This window comes from Phalacrocorax aristotelis, chromosome 1 (genome assembly GCF_949628215.1).
Source record: "Phalacrocorax aristotelis chromosome 1, bGulAri2.1, whole genome shotgun sequence".
Taxonomy (NCBI): domain Eukaryota; kingdom Metazoa; phylum Chordata; class Aves; order Suliformes; family Phalacrocoracidae; genus Phalacrocorax; species Phalacrocorax aristotelis.
The window spans coordinates 86,236,066-86,257,427 of NC_134276.1; the positions used below are offsets into that span (position 1 = coordinate 86,236,066).

A 21,362-nucleotide genomic window follows, 5' to 3' on the forward strand; every position below is an offset into this window, starting at 1 on the left:
TGTACACTGCTCCATCGCTAGCCAGCTAAGTGTGGCCAAGATCACCAGTCTCTCCCTCTTGCAGTCACACAAGACCTTGATAACTAATAAATTCTGCTGAAATGCAACTACACCTTCGCCCTTAATGGTATTTGGCTTCCATCAGTCCTCCAGACACCATGTAAAAAGGTGGTTGTCAATCACACATTTACATTTATGGCCTTTTGAGATTAATGTGGTATCTCCATGACCTCGTGCTATGGGGGAACCAGAAATATCCGCTTTCTTTTAAGTACATCTTCACTCATTCTTCTCTCTAATTTGTGAATAGTTTCTTAAACTGATATTCTGTTGTTTTCCAGAATTTACATCTGACTTAATCTTGCCATGAAATCTCGTACCCTTCTTGCAATCCCTGGAACAACTGTGCTGATGTCGTTCAACGACAACCATTATCACAAGGATTTTACACCAAAAAATACTCACTGACACCCAAACAATAACTCTTATACAATCAGTTAACAATTGCAGTGGCCAAGAAGACTATGCAAAGGAAGCCATCAGGTTTGCCAGAACCCTTCAGCATGACAGAACAGCCACGAAGGTAGTGTCAGGAAGACATTCTCACTTTGGCCATCCCTACGGAGCTCGTGTTCAGTTCAGGGATGCCCTGGTTTGTCTTATCACCACGTTCCCAAATTCCATAATCCTGCAACAAAAGCATAACAAACAAAAAATTGGCATGATTATATACAAAAACAATGTCTCCCCGCCTTGGCCCACAACAAAACCAGACTCCTGCATGGAATTAGTTTATTTGCCTTAACAAAAACCAAACCAAACCAAAAAGGCTCCAAGTCTCCAAATAGCCCCTCCTCATTTTAAAGAGCAGCACATAAAAATGTACCCCAGTAGGATCAGGTCTGCAGTCAAGAATAACTGTCTTCACAGAACACACAAAGCCCTTTATCCCTCCCCTGCACATGTTCCTTCCTGTGTCCCTTCAACTCGTCACTTTCCAGAAAGTTTGTTAACACTTTGCTCTTTTCAGAAAGGCCCATAAGATTTTAATGAAACATCAGGAATAATTAATTATCAATAAAGAAAAAATATTATTGTGATAGGACAAGTATACCTCACCCAGGCATCAGTAAATCCTCCACAGCCCTCCCACCATCTCCAAAGATGCTGCTCACAATGTAAAGTGCTGACAGGTTCTGATATCTTCTCATGGAAAGAGAAATTCATGTTTTCTTTCTCCATCAATAAATAATTTTCCACCCACATCTGAGCAGTGTTCAGGTGATTTACATGTAAATAACTACTTACAGCAACTTTGTAGGCAGCTTCTATGTAAAAAACAAGATTCTGAATAAAGGTAACTTCATCGAGGGTGAAGATAATACGTAACCCTGATTAAAAGAAGGAAAGAGAGTAATCATACTGTATCAGAACTGAAATATTTACTCTTCAGTGAGTTTTATGCTTTTGTTTATTTGCTACCAGCTAATGCCCACTGCAATCAATGGAAAAACTCATGCTGCTTTCAAAAGGTCAGGCAGCAAGCCTCAGAACTTGCTGCTGATAAAATACTTCAAATGCCAGCAACACACACTGTTTCAAAGACCAACCAAAAACTACCCCTGGGAGGGTGGCATTCAGGCACAGTGGGTACAAAGCAGAGAAAACTGAGCCAGCTCTGGCTCTCAAAAGCAGCGCAACCCAATTCTGGCAGCTCCCCACCCCTCCGCCTGCTTAGTGCTCTATCGAGGGACCAGCAGGATGACCAGGCGCCCGCTCTGCAAGGGTCAACTGCAAGGGGCTCTGAGGACTACAGCTGAGAAGAGCAAAAGATAAAACATTGCCAGCAGAAGAAGAACACAGACAGGACTAGTGGCACTCGACTCGATGTTGCCACTCTCTGAAGAAACCTTTTTGTCCATTAGGACAGCCTACGTAGTGAATCCGTGATTTCAGCTTTTCACAGCATCAAACACAAAACTCTTCTCTGACCTGACTCTGAATATCTCATGAATTTGTACACCTACAAACATTAAGGGAATGGACACTGCCTGGGCAGTTACTATAAACATGAAATCCTAAGTAAGCCACATCTCTTTTCCACAGAAATACTACTTTCTTCTGAGTAATATCTATGTTTGAAGCTAGTTGCAACTTTTTCAACTTATTAAACAAAAGCTAGAACAGAAAGAGACTGCAACAACAGTCAAGGTTAATTATCTTCTGCTTACCTGATGCAGTCATCTGTGCCAAGAAGAGCAGGTAAAGGGAAGTTGCATCCACCTGCAGATGCCCCCACTGGTCGTCCCCAACCACCGTGGCACAAGTAGCAGAGTTATACTTAGCATGTAGGCAGTCTTTGGTACTCTGCGTGCGTTTGAACTTCTCTACCTTATCTACCTAAAAACACCACAATTTTCAAATACGAAACATTTCAGAAGAAATTCTGCAAACTATTTAAAAATTAGCACCTTTTCCTACGTGAGGAGAAACTTGAGGTCCTAATTTTTGTTACCCCACTTCAGTGTGTTTTGACTGATCAGAGTGCTTACACACATCTCTAACTTCAGGCTCCAGATAAAACAGCTCCCACATCTCTTTGGGAAAGAGTAAAATGAAACTACTTTGTTGAGTTCAGATCTTATTTACAGGTGTGCATCTTGGTGAAAATGAGTTCGCAAAGGCAAAACTATGATTTGCTATCAGAAAACATCAAAAATATGCAAGTAAGATCAGAGTTTTGCTCAACGAAACTGAAGAGTTTTAAAAAGACTCCCCACACCACTGTCTACACACAGACAAAAAAAATCACTCTACAGAAAAGACACAAGGAATACATGCCTCAGATGAAATGCTTCGTAAATGCAACGATACTAGTTCAACTCATAGCTATGACATTACCTGCCTCATCATGCACTGTAAGAGTCCCCGCATCAGCTTCACAACGTTCTGCAGGAACAAAACAGACCAGTGACAGCCTCACAGAGCCAGCCTCAAACACTGTTACAAACAACACTCAAAAGCGACAAAGTTCACACCCCCTACTAATGTCCTGCCAAAGTGAAAAAGAAGAAAAAAAAGTGTATTTTCCTGAAACGCTTTACATGCCTTTTTTTAATGTACTGGTTGATTTTTATTCCCACTTCCCTATCTAGGAGAACGAACCTTTTCGCAAAGGCTCTCTCTAAACAGCGGAGCAATTCCCTGTGGTTCTTCTATCCAGCTAAGGAAGTAAGAGGAATGCTACACCTTGTAATAATAATAATAATGATGATGATGATTTTTAGAGGGACAGATCGAAGGAACACCAGTGGATGACTGCAAGACATTGACATGTCTGGAAAACCTGTGGAACTTCTTCCCCTCGTTATACAACAGAAAGCAGATGAGTAATGTAAAGAAAGGGCCTTCAGTGCGTACAAGGCGAAGCGCAAGATTTTGTCTTAAATGAAGAAATCAACCGCATCTTTTTACCCAAAAATTACTATAGCCTCAAAATACGATCATGCAAACTGAGTCAAGGTTATTCTGTCACCACAGATCTCCCTGGTTTGAGCAGTACAGGTCAGCATAAAATGTATGCAGTGCCTTCAAACCAACAGCAGGACACTGACACTAACAATCCCTCACTTCCTGTTTAGCCCACCTCTATGCTCTCACTTCTGACACCCACTTTCCCAGCTGCAGATTACAGAAATTAACTGTGTGAGTTACCTCCCCTTCCAATTCTCCAGTGCACGAGTCTTACCAGTTTGGAGATAGTTGCCTTGTCTGATCTGACAAACACGTCTATACACCATGTACGACTTCCGTGAGATGACACAAGTGCACATTTCAAAGACTGCTACTTTAAATGGCATGCTTCTCCTTATGGGGAAGGATGGTCTAGCAGACAAATTGCTACTCTAGGATCCAAGCAACCTAGGCTTGATTTTCTGCTCCATAATACACCTCATGAAGGATCTCAAGGTTTAATTAGAGGCTTGTAAAGCTGGGCATGAAAACCCTCAGAAGCTTAATTCTCAACACTTGGCCAACCAATGGAAGCGTCACTCCTACACATTTTTGTTTTGTTTATATTTCAGCTGTAACCCAGTTCTCCAAATCCCGCTTGCCAGAAGGCTGCCGGGAGCACTGCACATCACGCATGGATGCTGCTGTCACAGGAATAAGACGCGTACTCCAAGATGGGAAAACCCTGCCAGATCCTAGACATAGCAGCAAAGCAAATGCACCATCCAAAACCACTACTGTACGAAAAAACCAAACAGCATAACTGGTTTACTTTGGAACTTTGACATACCTGCTCGAGCTCGTAGGCTTTGGCCTTATCCTCGTCCCGGTCAGCATTCTTCCGATAAGCCATCCCCAGCCCCCACACGGCCAGGATGCTGTAGATGTTGTCCCGTACCCAAGCATCCTTGTGGTCCGTACCAGCTGAAAACAGTCCCGTAACTGGATTCTAACCACGGCAGAAAGAATAAAGGACAAACATTACCACCTGGAATCCTATCTATTAAGACACACCAGTTCTTTCCACACCAAAGGGTAACAAAACAAAAGAGTGAGACAGAGGTGATTTCACACTGATTGCACACTGTGTCTGCTCACAATTTCACAACAAAAGCAAGGTCCCATCTTTCTTTCCCAAATTCACACAAATGAAATGCAAAATTTCTTTGAATGCTTCAGGATATAACGCTTATAGCATCCAGCTGGGCATTCTCATCCACATCGGAATATAAGTTATGTCAGAATGAAATTTGAAATACATTGGGGTAACAGGAATTTAAATGTTATGTATTTGTAAGAAAAAGAGAGTACTGAATCTGGGATCTATTCTCTATGTAACTGGTCTGTGGCATAATCTTGAGGAAGTAAAAAACCACTACTTTCCTTCCAGGAAATTAAAAAAAGTATTCATATTTATTCACCTGCTTGGTTTATGACAGCTAAAGCATGAATGCATGCAAAGCCTTTTTATATCTTCCTTTGGAAAATGTACAGAAAGACAAATGCTGCTGGTGTTGAATTGTAGCACTGCCTGAAAACCAGTACACTGAGGAGTCTCCTTCATCCCCAATACTCCATTACATTTTTCATTTCATCACTAATTCCCATCACTTCATTATCATTAATTTTTAAGACCGTCTTTCTCTGCTGTATGTTTTTCACTAGCAAAGAAATGAGGTAGAGAGGCAAAAGTTCAACAGAGCTTTCAGTCAAATCTAGTCTTTACAGCCAATTTAATGGAGTGAACAAAGACCAGTGCCAGGGCTGGTGTGACAAGGGGCAAAGATGACAATAATAAAGATAAGTAAAATTAAAAAGAATACATACACCAATTTTTCATTTCTGCCACACAGCGGTTCACTCAACTCCTTCCGTAGCCATTTTTAAGAAATAAGTTTGGAAGGGGAGGAGCTTCAACTACAATTTCCTGGGTTTTGTATGTGAGAATTGGATAAGACACAGGTGACAGCCTGACATAGATGACTGGGCACAGTCAGTGCTATTGCTGTGGTTCAAATACAGCAATGCCTGGTGGCTCACTGAGAGTAGAAACGTGTAGTTCTGCTGAAACAGTCCCTCAGCACAGTCTTCACAAACCAAACAACAACAGCAGGAGCACCTACTCATCTACCTGATGGATAAAGTAGCACATAAGAACCTATGAACCCCAAGGGCTTAAAAAACTTCTTTCTGAACTTGAAAAGTCAAACCAAGGAGTAACAGAAGAAGAGTAAGTGAATGAGCAAAGAAAGGAGACCCTGCTCCCAGTTCAGCACTGTGCCTGCGTGGCAAAAACCGGGATCTCAAAAGGCAGACTGCATATTCCCAGTATTTTTACAGGGCACTTTGTTTCCCTCCTCCCATGCAGCACAACAAACGTGTATGTACCTGCAGCCCTGGCTTGACAGAGGTTGCCCTGCCTTCTGAGAAATGATCATTTTGGTTTGTTTATCACCACCCTCTATGCTGGGTGGGTTACCAGTTGCAAAATAAAAATGCCTCTAGGTACCAAGATGGAAATCCCAGAAAAGTGGGCCATGCAAGACTTTAAAAGACCATTCAGGCCTCAGGGAGGGACCCGCCTGCCTTCAGGAGGCATGTTAAGCACATCTAAGGGGAGCTATCACCATTTCAGCACCTTTGGTTCCTCTGCAAGAAGGTCCCAGCTGTGGGTTTGTGTGGCAAGGTTTTGGTAGCAGGGGGGCTAAAGGGGTGGCTTCTGCGAGAAGCTGCTAGAAGCTTCACTCATGCCCGATAGAGCCTGTGCCAGCTGGCTCCAAGACAGACCTGCCACTGGCCAAGGCCGAGCCCATCAGCAACGGTGGTAGTGCCTCTGGGGTAACATATTTAAGAAGGGGAAAAAGTTGCTGTGCAACAGAAAACTGCAGCCGGACAGAGAAGCGAGAATATTTGAAAAGATAAACAACTCTGCAGAGGGGGAGGAGGTGCTCCAGGTGCCGGAGCAGAGATTCCCCTGCAGCCCCTGGAGAAGACTGGTGAGGCAGGCCGTCCCCCTGCAGCCCATGGAGGTTAGCGGTGGAGCAGATACCCACCTGCAGCCCACAGAGGACCCACACTGGAGCAGGTGGATGCCCAAAGGAGGCTGTGACCCCATGGGAAACCCATGCTGGAACAGGGTCCCGGCAGGAGCTGTGGCCTCATGGAGAGAGGAACCCAGGCTGGAGCAGGTTTCCTGGCAGGTCTTGTGACCCCGCAGGGGACCCACACTGGAGCAGTCTGTTCCTGAAGGGCTGCGCCCTGCGGGAAGGGACCTATGCTGGAGCAGTTTGTGAAGAACCGCAGCCTGTGGGAAGGACCCACACTGGAGAAGTTCATGGAGGACTGTCTCCCATGGGAGGGACCCCACGCTGGAGCAGGCGAGGAATGTGAGGAGTCCTTGAGGAAGGAGCAGCAGAAACAGCGTGTGATGAACTGACCACAACCCCCATTGCCCGTTCCCCTGTCCCTCTCAGGGGGGAGGAGGTAGAGAAAATCAGGAGTGAAGCTGAGCCTGGGAAGAAGGGAGGGGTGGGGTAAGGTGTTTTAAGATTTGGTTTTATTTCTCATTACCCTACTCTGATTTGATTGTTAGTAAATTAAGCTAGTTTCCCCCAGTCGAATCTGTTTTGCCCGTGACAGTAATTGCTGGGTGATTTCTCCATGTCCTTATCTCAACCCACAAGCCTTTTGTTATATTTCCTCTCTCCTGTCCAGCTGAGTAGGGGAGTGATAGAGTGGCTTTGGTGGACACCTGGCGTTCAGCCAGGGTCAACCCACCACAGGCATACTGGGGCTGACTCTCATGAGCTGACAACACATTAATGTCTTTCCTCATACACATTCAGAATGTTAGCAGAACAACACAATCAGTTAATTGATATTTTAAGGGTTTTTTTTAATAAAGTACTTACTCTTAAAAATTACAATTCTTTTCTTCCATTACCTGCTGACACCATATGAAAAGTACAATCCCTACAAGGTGCTAAAGAACCTGAAGAAACACTGAGTGCACTTGACCCCAAAGATGTCAAAGGGATTTGAGCTCAGCTAGTACTTCAAAACATCACGCCTACACAGTGATCGCTAATTGGACTAGCAGGTCTCATCCTGCAAATCACACTGCATATACAGATCCACAGAGCAAAGAATTTTACCAGCATCCATGGGCTCTGTGAGCTGAGAACACCGCAACAAAGCTGATTGCTGGACTAAGACTTTAAATGGTTGCATCACACCCAATCCTATTTTTAAGTCTATCTGTTAGTCTGGAGACAAAAAAAAAAACACCCAAAACACAACACCAGTTCCTACAGCGGACCAGACACTAAGCAGAACTTGAGCAATACAGGCACAAAAACAGCGAGGTTCTAACCAGAGCAATACGAGTAAGCCTGCATTTAGCACCTTGCTGAAAATCCATTAAATTTGCATCTGTCTCATTGATCCGTCAGATGAAAACTGATGTAAGCTCTAGCAAAGTTTGCAGATAGATTGTTTGTGTGAAACCAGACATAACACAATTGGGGTTACCCATAAATGTATGCCAATATGCTTTCCTTACCAGCTCCACATATTTTTCTCTTATAGTAGCCTAGCACTACTTAAAATGAGCATAAATGTTAAGTTTTGCTGTTTTATAGACATATATTAAGATTCACATTTTTCCTTAACTCATTCAAATTAACAAGTGTAATAAGCAGCTGAGAACCAGCCTTCTGGTGATGCTCTTCAGTGCTTGCTCAGCAACAGTATGGAAGCATCCCCCTGGCACCTGTCCTTGGGGGCATGTGCAACAGCTGGCAGACCCCACAGCACAGCAGGCCAGCATAACTGACACAAGGGCATGAGACAGGAGCCAGTAGTTTGGTCTTAGCCTCCCTGTACAACCTTTAAGAGGATCGTACCTACCACCATGCATGTTGCAGGGACTGATCAGCAGAATGCAATGCTTGCAAAACAAGAAAAAGTTTGCTACAGATCCAATCCTGCAAGGTGCTGCATACAGAAAACTGTCAACCCTGGTGAGGGGTCCAGACCTGTGCTTTGAATGCATGTCTGCCTGGTAGCACGTGTATTTTGAAGCAAGCACTGCATCTCTCCACCCAGCTGAGCAGGATGTTTTCGATCTATTGCAGTGGAAAAACATAAAGAATATAGATACAGAAAACAAATCTAGAAGCCTGTCTTGCAGCATCTCTCTGGGCCCTCTTCTGATATCGTTGTCCTTCTGCCTTGCTGCTAGCCCCTGACTTGCCTTCCATGCACAGAACGAAACTTAGTTATCTCCTTCCCCCTCCTCTGAACTCTCTCCAGTATTGAGCACTTAGTGGAAAAGGCAGCACTGAGGCATGAATATGCATCCAAGCACTATAAATAGCAATTACAAAATCCTAGATCACTGGTATAAAATCTATATTGCCATTAAGTTACCCTTTTTATTACTGTTGACCATTAACATCATTAAGGCACAGCTTTCACGGGGCGTATTTGACCTCTGGATCCCAGAGGCTCCATTTCTCCCCTAATGGAGGCAGTTATTGGCATCCTCATCCTTACAAACACGGAAATCTAGGCAGGCACTGGAAGCCAAAGTGGCTCATCCAAGGTCATCCCACAGAGAAAAGGCAGAGACAAGAGCACAACTCAAAGCACCCCCAGCACAGCGAGAGAGCAAAATTATCTTCTCACACCACTTATACCTTGCGTTTGTTTCTAAAGACTTTACAATAATTAGCACGCAAACATTAATTCACAGGTGTCTGGACCCTTGGCCCCCAACAGCAGCGGCAGGTCGGCGACAGGAACCCCTCGGACAGACATGCCCTGCTGCACACACGTACGGCACAAAGCTGGCACACCAGGCACCGCCAGCCCTGCTGTCGCGGGTTCACACCGAGCTGATGCTGCCAGACATACTTCAGATGCCCTGCCAGGCGACCTCTGGGTTACTGGGACATACTGTGTTACGGGCGTGTATATATATAGGGTTACAACGGGTGGGTGTGTATAATACGACCACGAACGCATTCCATACACAGTATTATTGTTTGCAACCTCAGACTTGATGTATTTTCCACGCATCTTCCAACGCGCATTCCTGTAAGGGGGCAGCGAGCACCCCCGAGGACCCGCGCCGCCTCAGCCTTTCCCGCGCTCCTCCTCAGGCGGGGAAAGGAGGCGGAGGTACGCAGAGGAGGCCAAGCGCCGGGGGGGGCGGGGAGGAGGGGGGAGGAGGAGGAGGCGTTTTTCTCCGCCAGCCCCGTCGCTCCCCTTGTGCAACCCGGCTGCGGTCACCGACCCCGGCAGCTCCCGCCGCAGGGAGGGAGGCCCCGCGCCCCTCGCCGCTCCCCCGCCAGCCCCACCGCGCCGGGCGCCCCCGGCCCCACACAGGCGTCCCGCGGCGGCCGCCCTCACCTGGTGGCAGAGGATGGTCCGCTGGACCAGGCGGGCGTAGCCGTCCAGGCGCACCCCTGAGTTGCTGCGGCTCCTCATGGCCCCGCGGCCGCCCCGCGCCTCCCGCCTCAGCCGGACCGGCTGCAGGCCCGCCCCCTTCCCCCGGTAGCGATCGGCGCGGCGGCAGACGGAGATGGCGGCAGCCTCCTCCCTCCTTCCCTCCTTCCCTCCCTGCCGGCCTCCCTGCACGGCCAGCCTGCGCGGCGGGCGGTGCGCCAGCCCGCCCTGCCTCCCTCCCGCCCACCGGCGGGGCGGAGCGGAGCGGAGCCGGGGCCGCAAGCATCCTCCCGCGGGCGGCGGCTGTCAGGAGCGGCGAGCGGGAATCGGTGGATCGATGGGCCGAGGCCAACTGTACAAGGTTTAACAAGGCCAAGTGCCAGGTCCTGCACTCCGGTCACAACAACCCCAGGCAACGCTACAGGCTTGGGGAGGAGTGGCTGGAGAGCTGCCCAACAGAGAAGGACCTGGGGGTGTTGGTTGACAGCTGCCTGAATATGAGCCGGCAGTGTGCCCAGGTGGCCAAGAAGACCAACAGCATCCTGGCTTGTATCAGGAATAGTGTGGCCAGCAGGAGCAGGGAGGTGATCGTGCCCCTGTGCTCGGCACTGGTGAGGCCGCACCTCAAATACCATGTTCAGTTTTGGGCCCTTCACTGCCAGAAGGACATCGACTTGCAGGAACGTGTCCAAAGAAGGGCAACGAAGCTGGTGAAGGGTCTAAAGAACAAGTCTTATGAGGAGTGGCTGAGAGAGCTGGGGTTGTTTAGCCTGGAGAAGAGAAGGCTGAGGGGAGACCTTATCACTCTCTACAACTACCTGAAAGGAGGCTGTAGTGAGGTGGGTGTTGGTCTCTTCTCCCAAGTTACTAGTGATAGGACAAGAGGAAATGGCCTCAAGGTGCACTAGGGGAGGTTTAGACTGGATATTAGGAAAAATTTCTTTACTGAAGGAGTGGTCGGGCACTGGAACAGGCTGCCCAGAGAGGTGGTGGAGTCACCATCCCTGGAGGTGTTAAAAAAATGTGTAGATGTGGTATGGTTTAGGAGGCATGGTGGTGTTGGGTTGATGGTTGGACTTGATCTTAAAGGTTTTTTCCAGCCTTAATGATTCTATGAGGGCAAGGGCGAGCTGTCTGGGTGGCAAAATGAATGGGAGGAGGCTCGCGAGCCTGCAGATCCCCAGAGAGCAAGGGCACTTTCCGTGCAGGTGAGATGCTTGAAATTCCAAATTCAGCTTCCAGCAGACTTCTCCCTGCAGTGTTTGCAGGGGGTTTTCCAAGCCTCTTGCACACTGCCCTGGGAGTGGCAGGAGAAGGGGGAGCGTGAGGGACAGTGGGCACCGCAGCTGGCAGGAACACTGGGAGGGTGTCACTGCCTGAGGGACTAGAACTAGGAGCAAAGGTGAGGCTGAGTAGCATGACAAGTGCCAAAAGCCAGGCTAAACTGTCAAAAATAAAGGTGATTTTATAAATCCTCTTTGTAGGTTTTTAAGATAAAATGCAAAAGGCCAGAATATTTGTTGGGACCCCTTTTTTCCAGCCTTAAAGAATACCATTTTGAGATCTGATAGAATGAAAGACAAAAAAATTCAAGACTTTATCAAGTGTCCACATGCTGGCGTTGGCTTTCCAACTTAATAAAGAAACAAGATTTAGAGATCTCCCACAGAAATGAACCTGCCATCCCCACAGTTACTCACTAGGGACCCAATGTGCCCTTGTGTGAGGTGCTTTCACGCTGTGATTCCCTAGCATGGTTAGGACAGGAGGGAGCAGAAAGGGAAGTCAGGCAGAGAGAACTAAGACTTAGAAACTCGACAAAGACTTAAAAAAAAAAAGAAAAGACACGTTACATAAGGTTGCAAAAATCTTCAGCGACTTCCCTCTGTGCTCCTGCCAACAGGAAGAAAAGCAATGGTGAGCATAGATGGGTGCTGAAGCACAGAAAGGATGTCACAGAGTAGCTGGAGGTGTGGGATTCACTTGGATTTCAGAAAGGTTTTTTTTATTCATCTTTTTTCTCATGTGAAATTACAGAGAGTTAATTTTTAACTTTACTTTTTGCTGTGCTTACTTCACTGACTGTGTAACTGACAGCCATGGTTGAGAAAACGGTCTTAAAAGGAGACCTCTTTGTTCCGCAGTGGCCGTCAGGCAGCGTTTCTGTAGGTACTGCCCAGCAGGAAGGGGACAGGGCACTTCTCGGAGGTTCATTGGCTCCATCAGACCAGGCCCTGAAGCTGCAGCGCAGTGAAGGCTGCAGAGGCCCAGAACACAGGCTGGTTCTCTCTCCCCTGAACTCTGCCCAAGCTCCTTGCATCAGGGCACTGCTTCTTACTGAGAGGACTGCATACACTCAGGGAAACGGGTTTGCTGAGCAAGGTGGAGCCAGCTCTATGTTGTGCGTGTTGCTGTTTGTCTATGACTAAGGTTAAAACCTCCTTACCGATGTCCCCCAGTTAGTTTTGCAGCCAGAAGTTGATGCATGGAATTTTACTTTGCGCTCTGGGAAGGGGTTGCAGCTTTCATCAGGCTCAGGGCTGCCACGGCTGAACTCCCAGCAGAGCTCAAGAGACCAAGTACCAAAAGGCTACTACAACACCCAATGTGCAATCGCTTTTTCAGCTAGTTCAATTATGATAATTATTCATGGAGCTAAAACAGTATGCTGCTGTGAGTGCAAAATTTTTCTACAATATGTGCGTGCTTTTAAGTGGTGAAGTCAGAAAAGACTCCCCATCCCCAGGAATAAATCAAGTAAAAATGATAAAAAGGATCCTGGCATATGTTAGTGTGCAAAACTGGTAACAAAGGAAGACTCCAAGCAGGTCAGTGACAGTGGAATATGTGTTTTCACAGGGAATTTAATTACTGAAGCCAAACTCAGCTGTGTGCTTTTGCTCATAGCATTCTTGTGGAAGAACTTCAGCGGGCTTCAGGGCAAGCATTGACTGGACAGACTTACGTCAGGGTTTTCTCTGCTAAAAACCGGATCTACTAGAACCATGAAAAGCAAAATATGTGGAAGACAATAAAAGTAAGGGCTAAGCTAGCATTTTCTCCAAGAGGTTAGGTACTGCAGCTCCTGTGAGCTGAAGAATTGTAACACAGCCCGGTGTAATGACACATTTATCTAAAAGACAAAGTTTATATATTTTACATGTTGTACTTGCTGCAAATTTATTACTTTTTTTTACAGTTGAAAATATAAATACAAGAACATTAAATAAATTTACAAGAAACAGTGCAAAGGCAATTAGCCAAATAGTCAAAGCATTCACAGAAATGCATTCCAGCTACTAGCGTTCCGGTACAGTCTTTTATTAACATGCAGTTAAAACCTTGTGGATAAACACAACAAATACTTTAAATTCACACTTCAAAAGGATATTCAGAGTAGTCCTGGACACAGGTAACCAAAGGAACCCATGTGTTGCATACAGAACCACAAGAGACTTTGAGTACTGGAGAGGTTTGATTGCTGAACTAAAAGAGAACCCCAGATAGGCGGCTTTTAATGGATGCTTTTTGTTGAGAAGAGGGTTTCCAGGGTTACCCCTCTCCCCAGGTCCTCTGGGATAGCAAAGCCCTCGCTCCACTCCAGCGTACGTCTGCCTCAAAAAATGCCCTTTGCAGAGTCTGGCACTCTGCAGTGGGGCACCAGTTTGTTCTAGCTCTTGCTCCAGAAGCATCCAACCTTTCCCCAAGAACACAAGGACAAAAAGCAATGGCCACAGCTGCACACCCGTGTGAGGAAGAAGAGGCACATGCAGGGCTCACGCTAATTTCTGTTCCGGAAGAATCTTCATAATGTTGTATGTGCTCTATTTTCTTTCAACTGTTGTGCATGAAGAGGCAAAATCCAGCTTTTTCAGACAAATATGACAGAGGGAATGAAATTTTGCTTCAGGAATTACTGAGCCAGGGCCTTGAGATTTGGCTTGCCAACCAAGGGCCAAAGTACAAGCAGAAATACTCATTAGGCAAGCTCAAGAGCTGCCGCTTAAAAAACAGCCACACAACCAAACAATTTCTTGGCTACTAAATACAGCAGCTAGCGTTCATTGTCTGTATTCTTTCTTCAAAAGACAACACTTCTCTACTTTTCTTTATCATTGCAAATGAGCATCGGCAGTGTGTTCGATCTCTGGAACCACCACTCCAGATAAAATATTGACCCTGCTGGAATCAATGGCAGAAGCTCCCATTGACTTACTCAAGCCAGTAATGTAACTTAGCTGTATTTAATAACCTACCGGCTACTTTATTTATCACTCCTTCATTCATGGCACTCTACTTTGATGATACTCAGTTTCTGTCCCTCTGTGGTGTACTAAGAGGTCACAAAAGGTTCAAGCCCAATAGTGTTTGCATTTACAGTTCTGTATCTGGCAAATATATTTAAACCACTGTCAGTGATTTCACTTATTGAACAAATTAACTTCTGTATCATTCTAAAGTTAATTATTTCAATTAAAGAAAAATGCAAACTTACAATAAAAGTTAAAACAAAACACCAGTTATTTTTCTATACACAGGAATATTTAAATTTATATTACAAGAAATAAATATAAAAGTATCATTAGGATGCTTAAAGGTTGATATTTTTCTGCTTATGTACATCACTATAGTTTGCTACTATGATGTACAAAAAGTTGGAGACAGTGTAGCTAACATTTTTAAAGATAACATCATTTGTACGCACAGGTTGCAACTTCCTGCGTTTATACACTACTACTATGCATTATATCCAGATAAACTTAGTTGCAATGAAAAATTCTAAACAAAGCTTCCCTTTAAATGTAAAAAACAACCTCAAAAAACCCTCTAATGAAGACTCAAAATGGAAATGTGCCACTGTAATTTAACATCCAATATACCTTGTCAAAATAGTAGCTTTTTTTTTAAATAATTGTCCTTGTCAATCCATTGCATGGCTGCCTTGGAGTTCCAGTACCATATATGAAATAAAATCAGTTCTTGGACTGCTCACATTCTGTAAAACTGTTAAAGTAAAACTCTACTTCACACTGTAAAACAATGTGCTGTTTAAAAGGAAATCACATTTTATCAATGAAAGTTAGGCTCCCCCTCTTTGAAGTCCTTCTGAGTGAGATATGGCTTTTTTGGCTGCCTGTATCATCCTTTTCTTGAAATACAAGTTGTTTGCCTGAGAAGTCGTGGAGACACACGTCACCATTCTGTACACTGAAACAAACACCATTCTTCTCACTGGAAAGATGGCCTGTTGAAACAAAAAAAACGCATGCCTATCAAAAAGGCTCAGAATCAAGTCCCCCACACTTTTTCAGCAACTGTAGGGAGTTCTTGCACTCTCATTTTATCCCTGCAACAATTTCAAAATGTGGATTTTTTCTGCACGTATTCTGTATATATTTCTTTTCCTGTGTGAAATCAGTAAAGAGATTTGAGAGACGTTAATGTATTTCTGCACACCAGGATTCCATGTATTAAGCAGCGAAGGTCACCATTCTCAGAATGTAGACTTTGACTTGGAATAAATATCACTAGATAAGATGCAAACTCCTTCTCATTCCAGTTTTGCTTTAACAAGTTAAGTTTCAACTGTTTCTCAGGTTTGCCATGCATCTAAACAAGAAAGTGTTTGAGAAAACAAGGATATTTTTTTCCTTTGAAAGGCACTCAACTTGCAGGATTTAATTCTATAGGACAATCAGAGCACGGCCTAGGTCTGACCACGGATCTAAGCAGTATTTAGACTGAGACTCTTACACATTTTGGTAAGTCTACAATGAACATGTGTAATACCATTGCTGGTTGCAGCCTATTAATGAAATACTCCAAAGCAGTCAAGTTTAAACAATCTTCCAGGATCCTGGCATCTAATATATCATATCAGTAGGAGTAAATTACAAGGAGTACCATAATGGAGAAACCAAAACCAGAACCAATATTTCTTTTGTTAGGGGGATCATTTTGTTAAACACTGAGAAATGAGATCACAGACACAGAGCTGCCATTTATCATTTATACCAGAAACAGAATTAATAAAAAACATAAAACATCCAAGTTTGCTATTTGTGTTAATATTCACAACACTTCATGTACAAACATCATGATGCAGTAGATTTCAGTAGATCTACTGAAAAGACACAACAGTGCAGGTAGAAACTGTTTGTGGTTTATGGTTTTACGAGGAGGAAAAACACTGGTGAGAAACCTCTACGCAGTGAAAGATGACTCTATTACAGGGGTCAAAATCTGAGCCTCTCTAGTATACCTGGATTCAGTCCATCAAATACCTCAGATATCCTGGAGCAGAATCCTGCTTTGGCTCTGTCCTCCCCTTTCACTCTCTCACTCTGAACCCTTCCAGAAGGGGCAGGGCCACATTACAGGATGCTCTTCAACTACTTCTTGTTGGGGTCACCAGAGGGAGAAGTATTTGATGACATCCCTTCCCTGCACTTAATCCCTTCTGCAGAAAGGATTCTGCTGCTTGAGTGACTGGGCTGGACTGTTCTCCTCTTTTCTGCTTGGGCCAGAGCCCTCAAGCACACAGGTTTAGTGTCAGTCTTCCCAAACACTTCCTCTAGAAACCAATCCTTCACTTTAGGCAGACTGCATAAATTCCAGCAGTTATCCTGCTGATTCAAGCAGATGCCAGGGTATCAGTTGTATCGAAGTCTCATTGGCAAAGTTTTCTTTGGAATGAGAGATGGCGTTTTTTTAAATAAGACATGAACATGTATTTCTAGCTGATAAAGCTTACTACCAGTTTGAAAATGTAATGCATATAACTTAAACATCTCAGGATGGGAGTTTAAGGGAGTGGGTTTGTGGTGATGGCTGTCAAACAGAGATTACAAATTCCATGCCAAACTACTGAGCTGCCACTGGACCCACAAATTGGAAGCAATGGCCCAACAGAACAGACCTCTTCAATATAAAGCCTAATATTAAATTATTAATTGAAAAGGCCATCAAGCACTAAAACAGGCGCAAATGTAAACAGGGTAAGACGAGCAGAAGGGCTTTGTTAATCAATTCAAATCAGATAAAGACTGAAATGACAAAATAACCATACTTGCTGACACTGTAATTGTGCATATGTAGTTGTTTAACTGGCTGTCTGACTACAACCGTTTTATTTTGGAGGCAGTGTTCAAAATAGCTGTGCCCTAATGTTAGGACAAAATCTGAGAAGAAAATAAGGCTGTTCTGTGAAGAAATTCAGAAAGGTGGTTTCTGTTCCTCAGTGAGGAATTCTGCAGGTTCAGCCATGTGATACCTAATGGTAGTTTCCCACACATGCAAACCTGTAGAGAAAAACTGAAAACAAGGAAATATTAGTATGCCATGAAAAGATGAAGTTATACAGTCCAGCAGGCAAGCAAAGCCACAGGCTGTATAGACACCCCAAACTTACCACAGCAAGCCATTCAATCCTGCATCTGGAATAGCATTTCAGTGGAAGTAGTGAAGCCAAAACCATTAAGTGTTAACAGCTCAGTACATTTATGACACAGGTTTTAATTTCTGGAGTGTTTTCTTTTTGGAGCTCACTTTTTAAAATGAAGTGTTGCAATGTTATTTTGAAGTTCTAGCTGTGAGAGCAGGGAAATCAGGTTCAGCAAATTAGAAGGTCCCATGCTCCTATCTAACACCAGTCAACTACCTTTTGGAAGCATCTGCCCAGCTCTACTGAGATACAACTGTCCCATGTTTGAAATATTAAGTGTAAGGAACTGCCTTAAAGAGCTTTGCTGGGAGGACCAACTCCATCCAAGCATAAGTTTTGCTTCTTCTTGTGGAAGTCCTGAAGACCCAGAAGAATATTTAGTCAAACTATGCAGGCAAGGTATCATAAAATCCTTTTGATACGAATGGAGGATGTGGTAGAGGGTTCACAGCATTCAAAAGATACAAGAAAATACAAGAGGAGATGAGGTGGGTCATCTGAGATATCTGTGTTTGTGAGCGTATAGGAGCAAAGTTCTATAAAAGTTCTTTCTGCTGCTTTGTCTGAGAAGTTATTGGCGCAGGACTTACTCTCACACTGGAAAGATCTAATTATGTGAATAAACTAGGACAGAACTGGAGCACGTCCCACAGAATTGGCATTGCTGAATGTTTTAGACCATCAGTTCTGCATCTCATCCTAAAATACTACCCAGATCAACAAAAATTTGTTCCAGAAAGCCACAACAGGACCATTCACTCAGTTGCTACAGCAAAGTAGTTCAGAAAAATATTTCTGCTGTTTTTCTTTCTGTTGAGAAAAGTAGCCAAAATGCTTTTGTAGCTGTGTATAAACATGTAAAATGTTGCAGCGAGAGGTGTCACCTTTCACCAGAGTAACTAACATAGCTGGAAAAAAAACCCTACCAGGCATGCAGATTTTTGTGCCTGAAAATTTCTCTCTCTCTGAAAGGTATCACTCCTACCTAAAAATATTGCCTTGCTTTATATTTGATGACAGTGAGAGTTACTGGATTCTGCTTCTCGACTACCTGCTAGATGCAAAGTATGTTAATTATTGCACTGTATGGTTTCCAAACAGAGAGGTTTTATAAAGGAATGACAAAAAACCAAGGACCTAATTTTACAAGCTCAGTCTGGAAAGCTGTTTAGTACATGTCGTTTCCTGAAGCGTTGTGATTTCTTTACAATATGCAGCTAGTACATCCAAATAGACAGTAACTTATTAAGGGGGCAACATATACAAATTCCATAGCTTTTTTCTCTGTACATCTGAGAGATTATCTGCTGAGATTATCTCACTGATTATCTGCTTGTCTTCTGACAGTGTATGCCAGGAAACGAGGACAACACGGCCTCTATGAGCGTGTTCTACAACTTCATACTAAACTGTCTAGCTGACGGCATGACTACTTAGCCTCAACTCTTGATCAACTGGGAAAAATACCTTAGGCACACTGGAGTAATGTCCTGTAAGTTTTGCTCAACTTAGGCTTTTATACATTGTAAGTTACTTTTGTCTTTGAAAAATTGACTGTCTTTACCAAGAGCTCCAATCAGCAGCATGACGTGTGTCTGGCAACAGTGTGAAAAACTAGATTATGCCCACTGCAAAAAGATAATTTTAAATAAGTACATTCAGTGGAGATTCATATCTAGTTTTCTCAACAGACAAACAAGCCACACCAATCTGCAAGTGAGGGTGATTGGAATGCTACATACACCTGCATTTCAACCTCTCAGAAACAGAGCAGAGGGTAACAGTACTGTGTTGGAACAGGAAGGATAAAGAATTTTACTTCTGAAGAATTGTTTCCTGCAACAAAGATAGATTTCTGTTAGGCAAAAAACATCCTTAAAAACCCCACAGGAGAAATAAAGAGCTACAGAGAAATTCCATTTCAATACTTACTCTGTAGCCAACAGTGAGGCAACCCTCTCAGCAGTGCGGTCTTCACTGAGGTGATTTTATAAGTCACAGTCTCCATTTTCTCTTACTTCTCCTCTCAGAAGCAGCTTCTATGTGAGCATGCTACTAATATTTGTCCTCATATTACCTCCTAAAGGATTTCTTTCATACTTTCAAGCTATATTATTATCCTATATTTCCTTCTTCAGGCAATGCTCGCTTTAATAAGGTTTAAAATATGAACTGTTTTAAAACGTGCGTGAAATTTATTGTCATACAGTCAGGTGACAAGAAAAGTGTTAACAGCAGCTTCTGGTCAGTAATTGCTATAATAACGAATATCACCTACTATTTGATATACAAATCAAAAGTTCCCACTGAGTACGAGAAATCAGTATTTTAAAACTTTGTCTATAGTCCCCTAAAACATTTGTGAGGACACCCTGAAATATTCTGACCCTATACTTACAAATAATATTTTGTCAGCACTTCATTTTACGTAAGCATGAAAGAGCATAGAACTTCTGTTTTAGACAAGATAAAAAACAGCCTGAGAAATACTATTTTGCATTATACATACCATTTCCATTTGCATGCACTGAGTAATCATTATTCATTAGCAGTGCGGTAGAGTTAGTTGAGTTACTGTTTGATTGTAAGGAATTGGAAGAACTGGATACTCCTTGATTTACAGTCTGCTTCCTTAAACCATTAGTAGCAGTTCTACTCCAGTCTACAACAGATACATGTTACAGAAAATAGCGCACCACATATAAGCAAAATATAAAAACATAGTTAGTAATGCAACTGAATTAAAATAAAAACAAGTCTCTACCCACTCTCCTCACAGTATTCTAGACAGAACGATATTCTTCTAAGAATTTCATGATTCTTGATGTTTAAAATTATTTAAATCTAGTTCCTTTTTCTCTTGGCCCTTCTTTAATACAAACAGCCAACTGTCATAGTTTTACAACTGCAGACCAGATCAGAAAAATAACTACAGTACAGGTGATCCTGTAAGTTAAAGTGTGTAAAAAGTATATAGCTTTATGAGAAGTCAGCTACTGAATAATAAAATAACATAAAATCATTTATAGTCTCTTTTTTAATTTAAACTATGCTTTGCTTTGTTTTTGTGGAGGCCATTGGTAAAACTACAGTTGACTCAGAAGCTGGAATAAATCTTACAGTTTCTAACTATGATCAAAAGTCTTCTGCAAAGACGTGCCATTATACGGTAGTGGAAGAGATCAACTGCAGTTAACAGCTTAATGCAACAGCATGTAAGAACTGCATCAACTACCACCTTTAAAGAGTATAACTTTGGAGGTTTACTACACCTTGGATAATAAATTAGACCTGCAAATGCAGCAATATGATGTATTGAAGTTTTTTAAAAAGTACTATAAAATACTAGGAACCTAACACTGAGTATAAGTATTCAGAAGTAAAAAAAAAAAAAAGAAAATTACCAGAGTTTTCAGCCAGCCTGAATTTCCCACAACAGAGATATCTCCTCCACTGTTTACGGACATTCTCCTTTGTTACACAATAGAAGATAAAAATGAAGAACCCTACAAAGCAATACCGTTGGAGAATGTTGTAAAATTGACTTTTGCTGCTTCTTAAGGAACAATGTCTTGGTTTTCTTTATTTTTTTTAACATCTAATCAAAAGTAATGACACCTTTCTTTGGTGAAAAAGTTTACAACGCTGAACACTGAAGGGTAGTTTTCCCTTATAAACATGAGAGGAATCATACACACAAACACAAGAACAACGAATATAACCAAATCCACAAAGTGCATAGTTTCCTTCTATCTAATAAGAAGTGAAAAATTATGTGGATCCTGAAATTTACTTAACACTCTTGGAACAGAATTCAAAGCAATGTTAAACAGAGGGTACGATACAACACTGTCAGGCTATGCAGCCATTAGCACATGGTGTGACACTGTCCCATCTTTTACTATTAGCTAACCTATTACCACCAACTGTAACAGAACCAGTAGTGCTACAAAAT

At 43.3% G+C, this 21,362-nt stretch overlaps 2 protein-coding genes across 3 annotated transcripts in view; both read right to left on the minus strand.

Moving 5' to 3' along the window:
* Positions 1–10,160, minus strand: part of PHKA2 (phosphorylase kinase regulatory subunit alpha 2) — a 45,519-nt gene extending 35,359 nt beyond the window's left edge. Inside the window, exons 1-6 of one of the 2 annotated variants that reach the window (XM_075096505.1) lie at positions 9,928–10,160; positions 4,304–4,462; positions 2,902–2,949; positions 2,232–2,400; positions 1,309–1,391; positions 608–688 (exon numbers count right to left, since the gene is read on the minus strand). In XM_075096505.1, the coding sequence (XP_074952606.1) occupies positions 608–688; positions 1,309–1,391; positions 2,232–2,400; positions 2,902–2,949; positions 4,304–4,462; positions 9,928–10,005 (618 nt within the window). In that variant the 5' untranslated portion in view covers positions 10,006–10,160. The remainder of the gene's footprint in view (positions 1–607; positions 689–1,308; positions 1,392–2,231; positions 2,401–2,901; positions 2,950–4,303; positions 4,463–9,927) is intronic. The other variant, XM_075096495.1, reaches the window with a different exon arrangement.
* A 2,657-nt stretch (positions 10,161–12,817) lies between these two features.
* Positions 12,818–21,362, minus strand: part of ADGRG2 (adhesion G protein-coupled receptor G2) — a 63,535-nt gene continuing 54,990 nt past the window's right edge. The window contains exons 26-28 of the mRNA XM_075096532.1: positions 20,812–20,913; positions 19,917–20,069; positions 12,818–15,208 (exon numbers count right to left, since the gene is read on the minus strand). Coding sequence (XP_074952633.1) covers positions 15,024–15,208; positions 19,917–20,069; positions 20,812–20,913 — 440 coding nt within the window. The 3' untranslated portion in view covers positions 12,818–15,023. The remainder of the gene's footprint in view (positions 15,209–19,916; positions 20,070–20,811; positions 20,914–21,362) is intronic.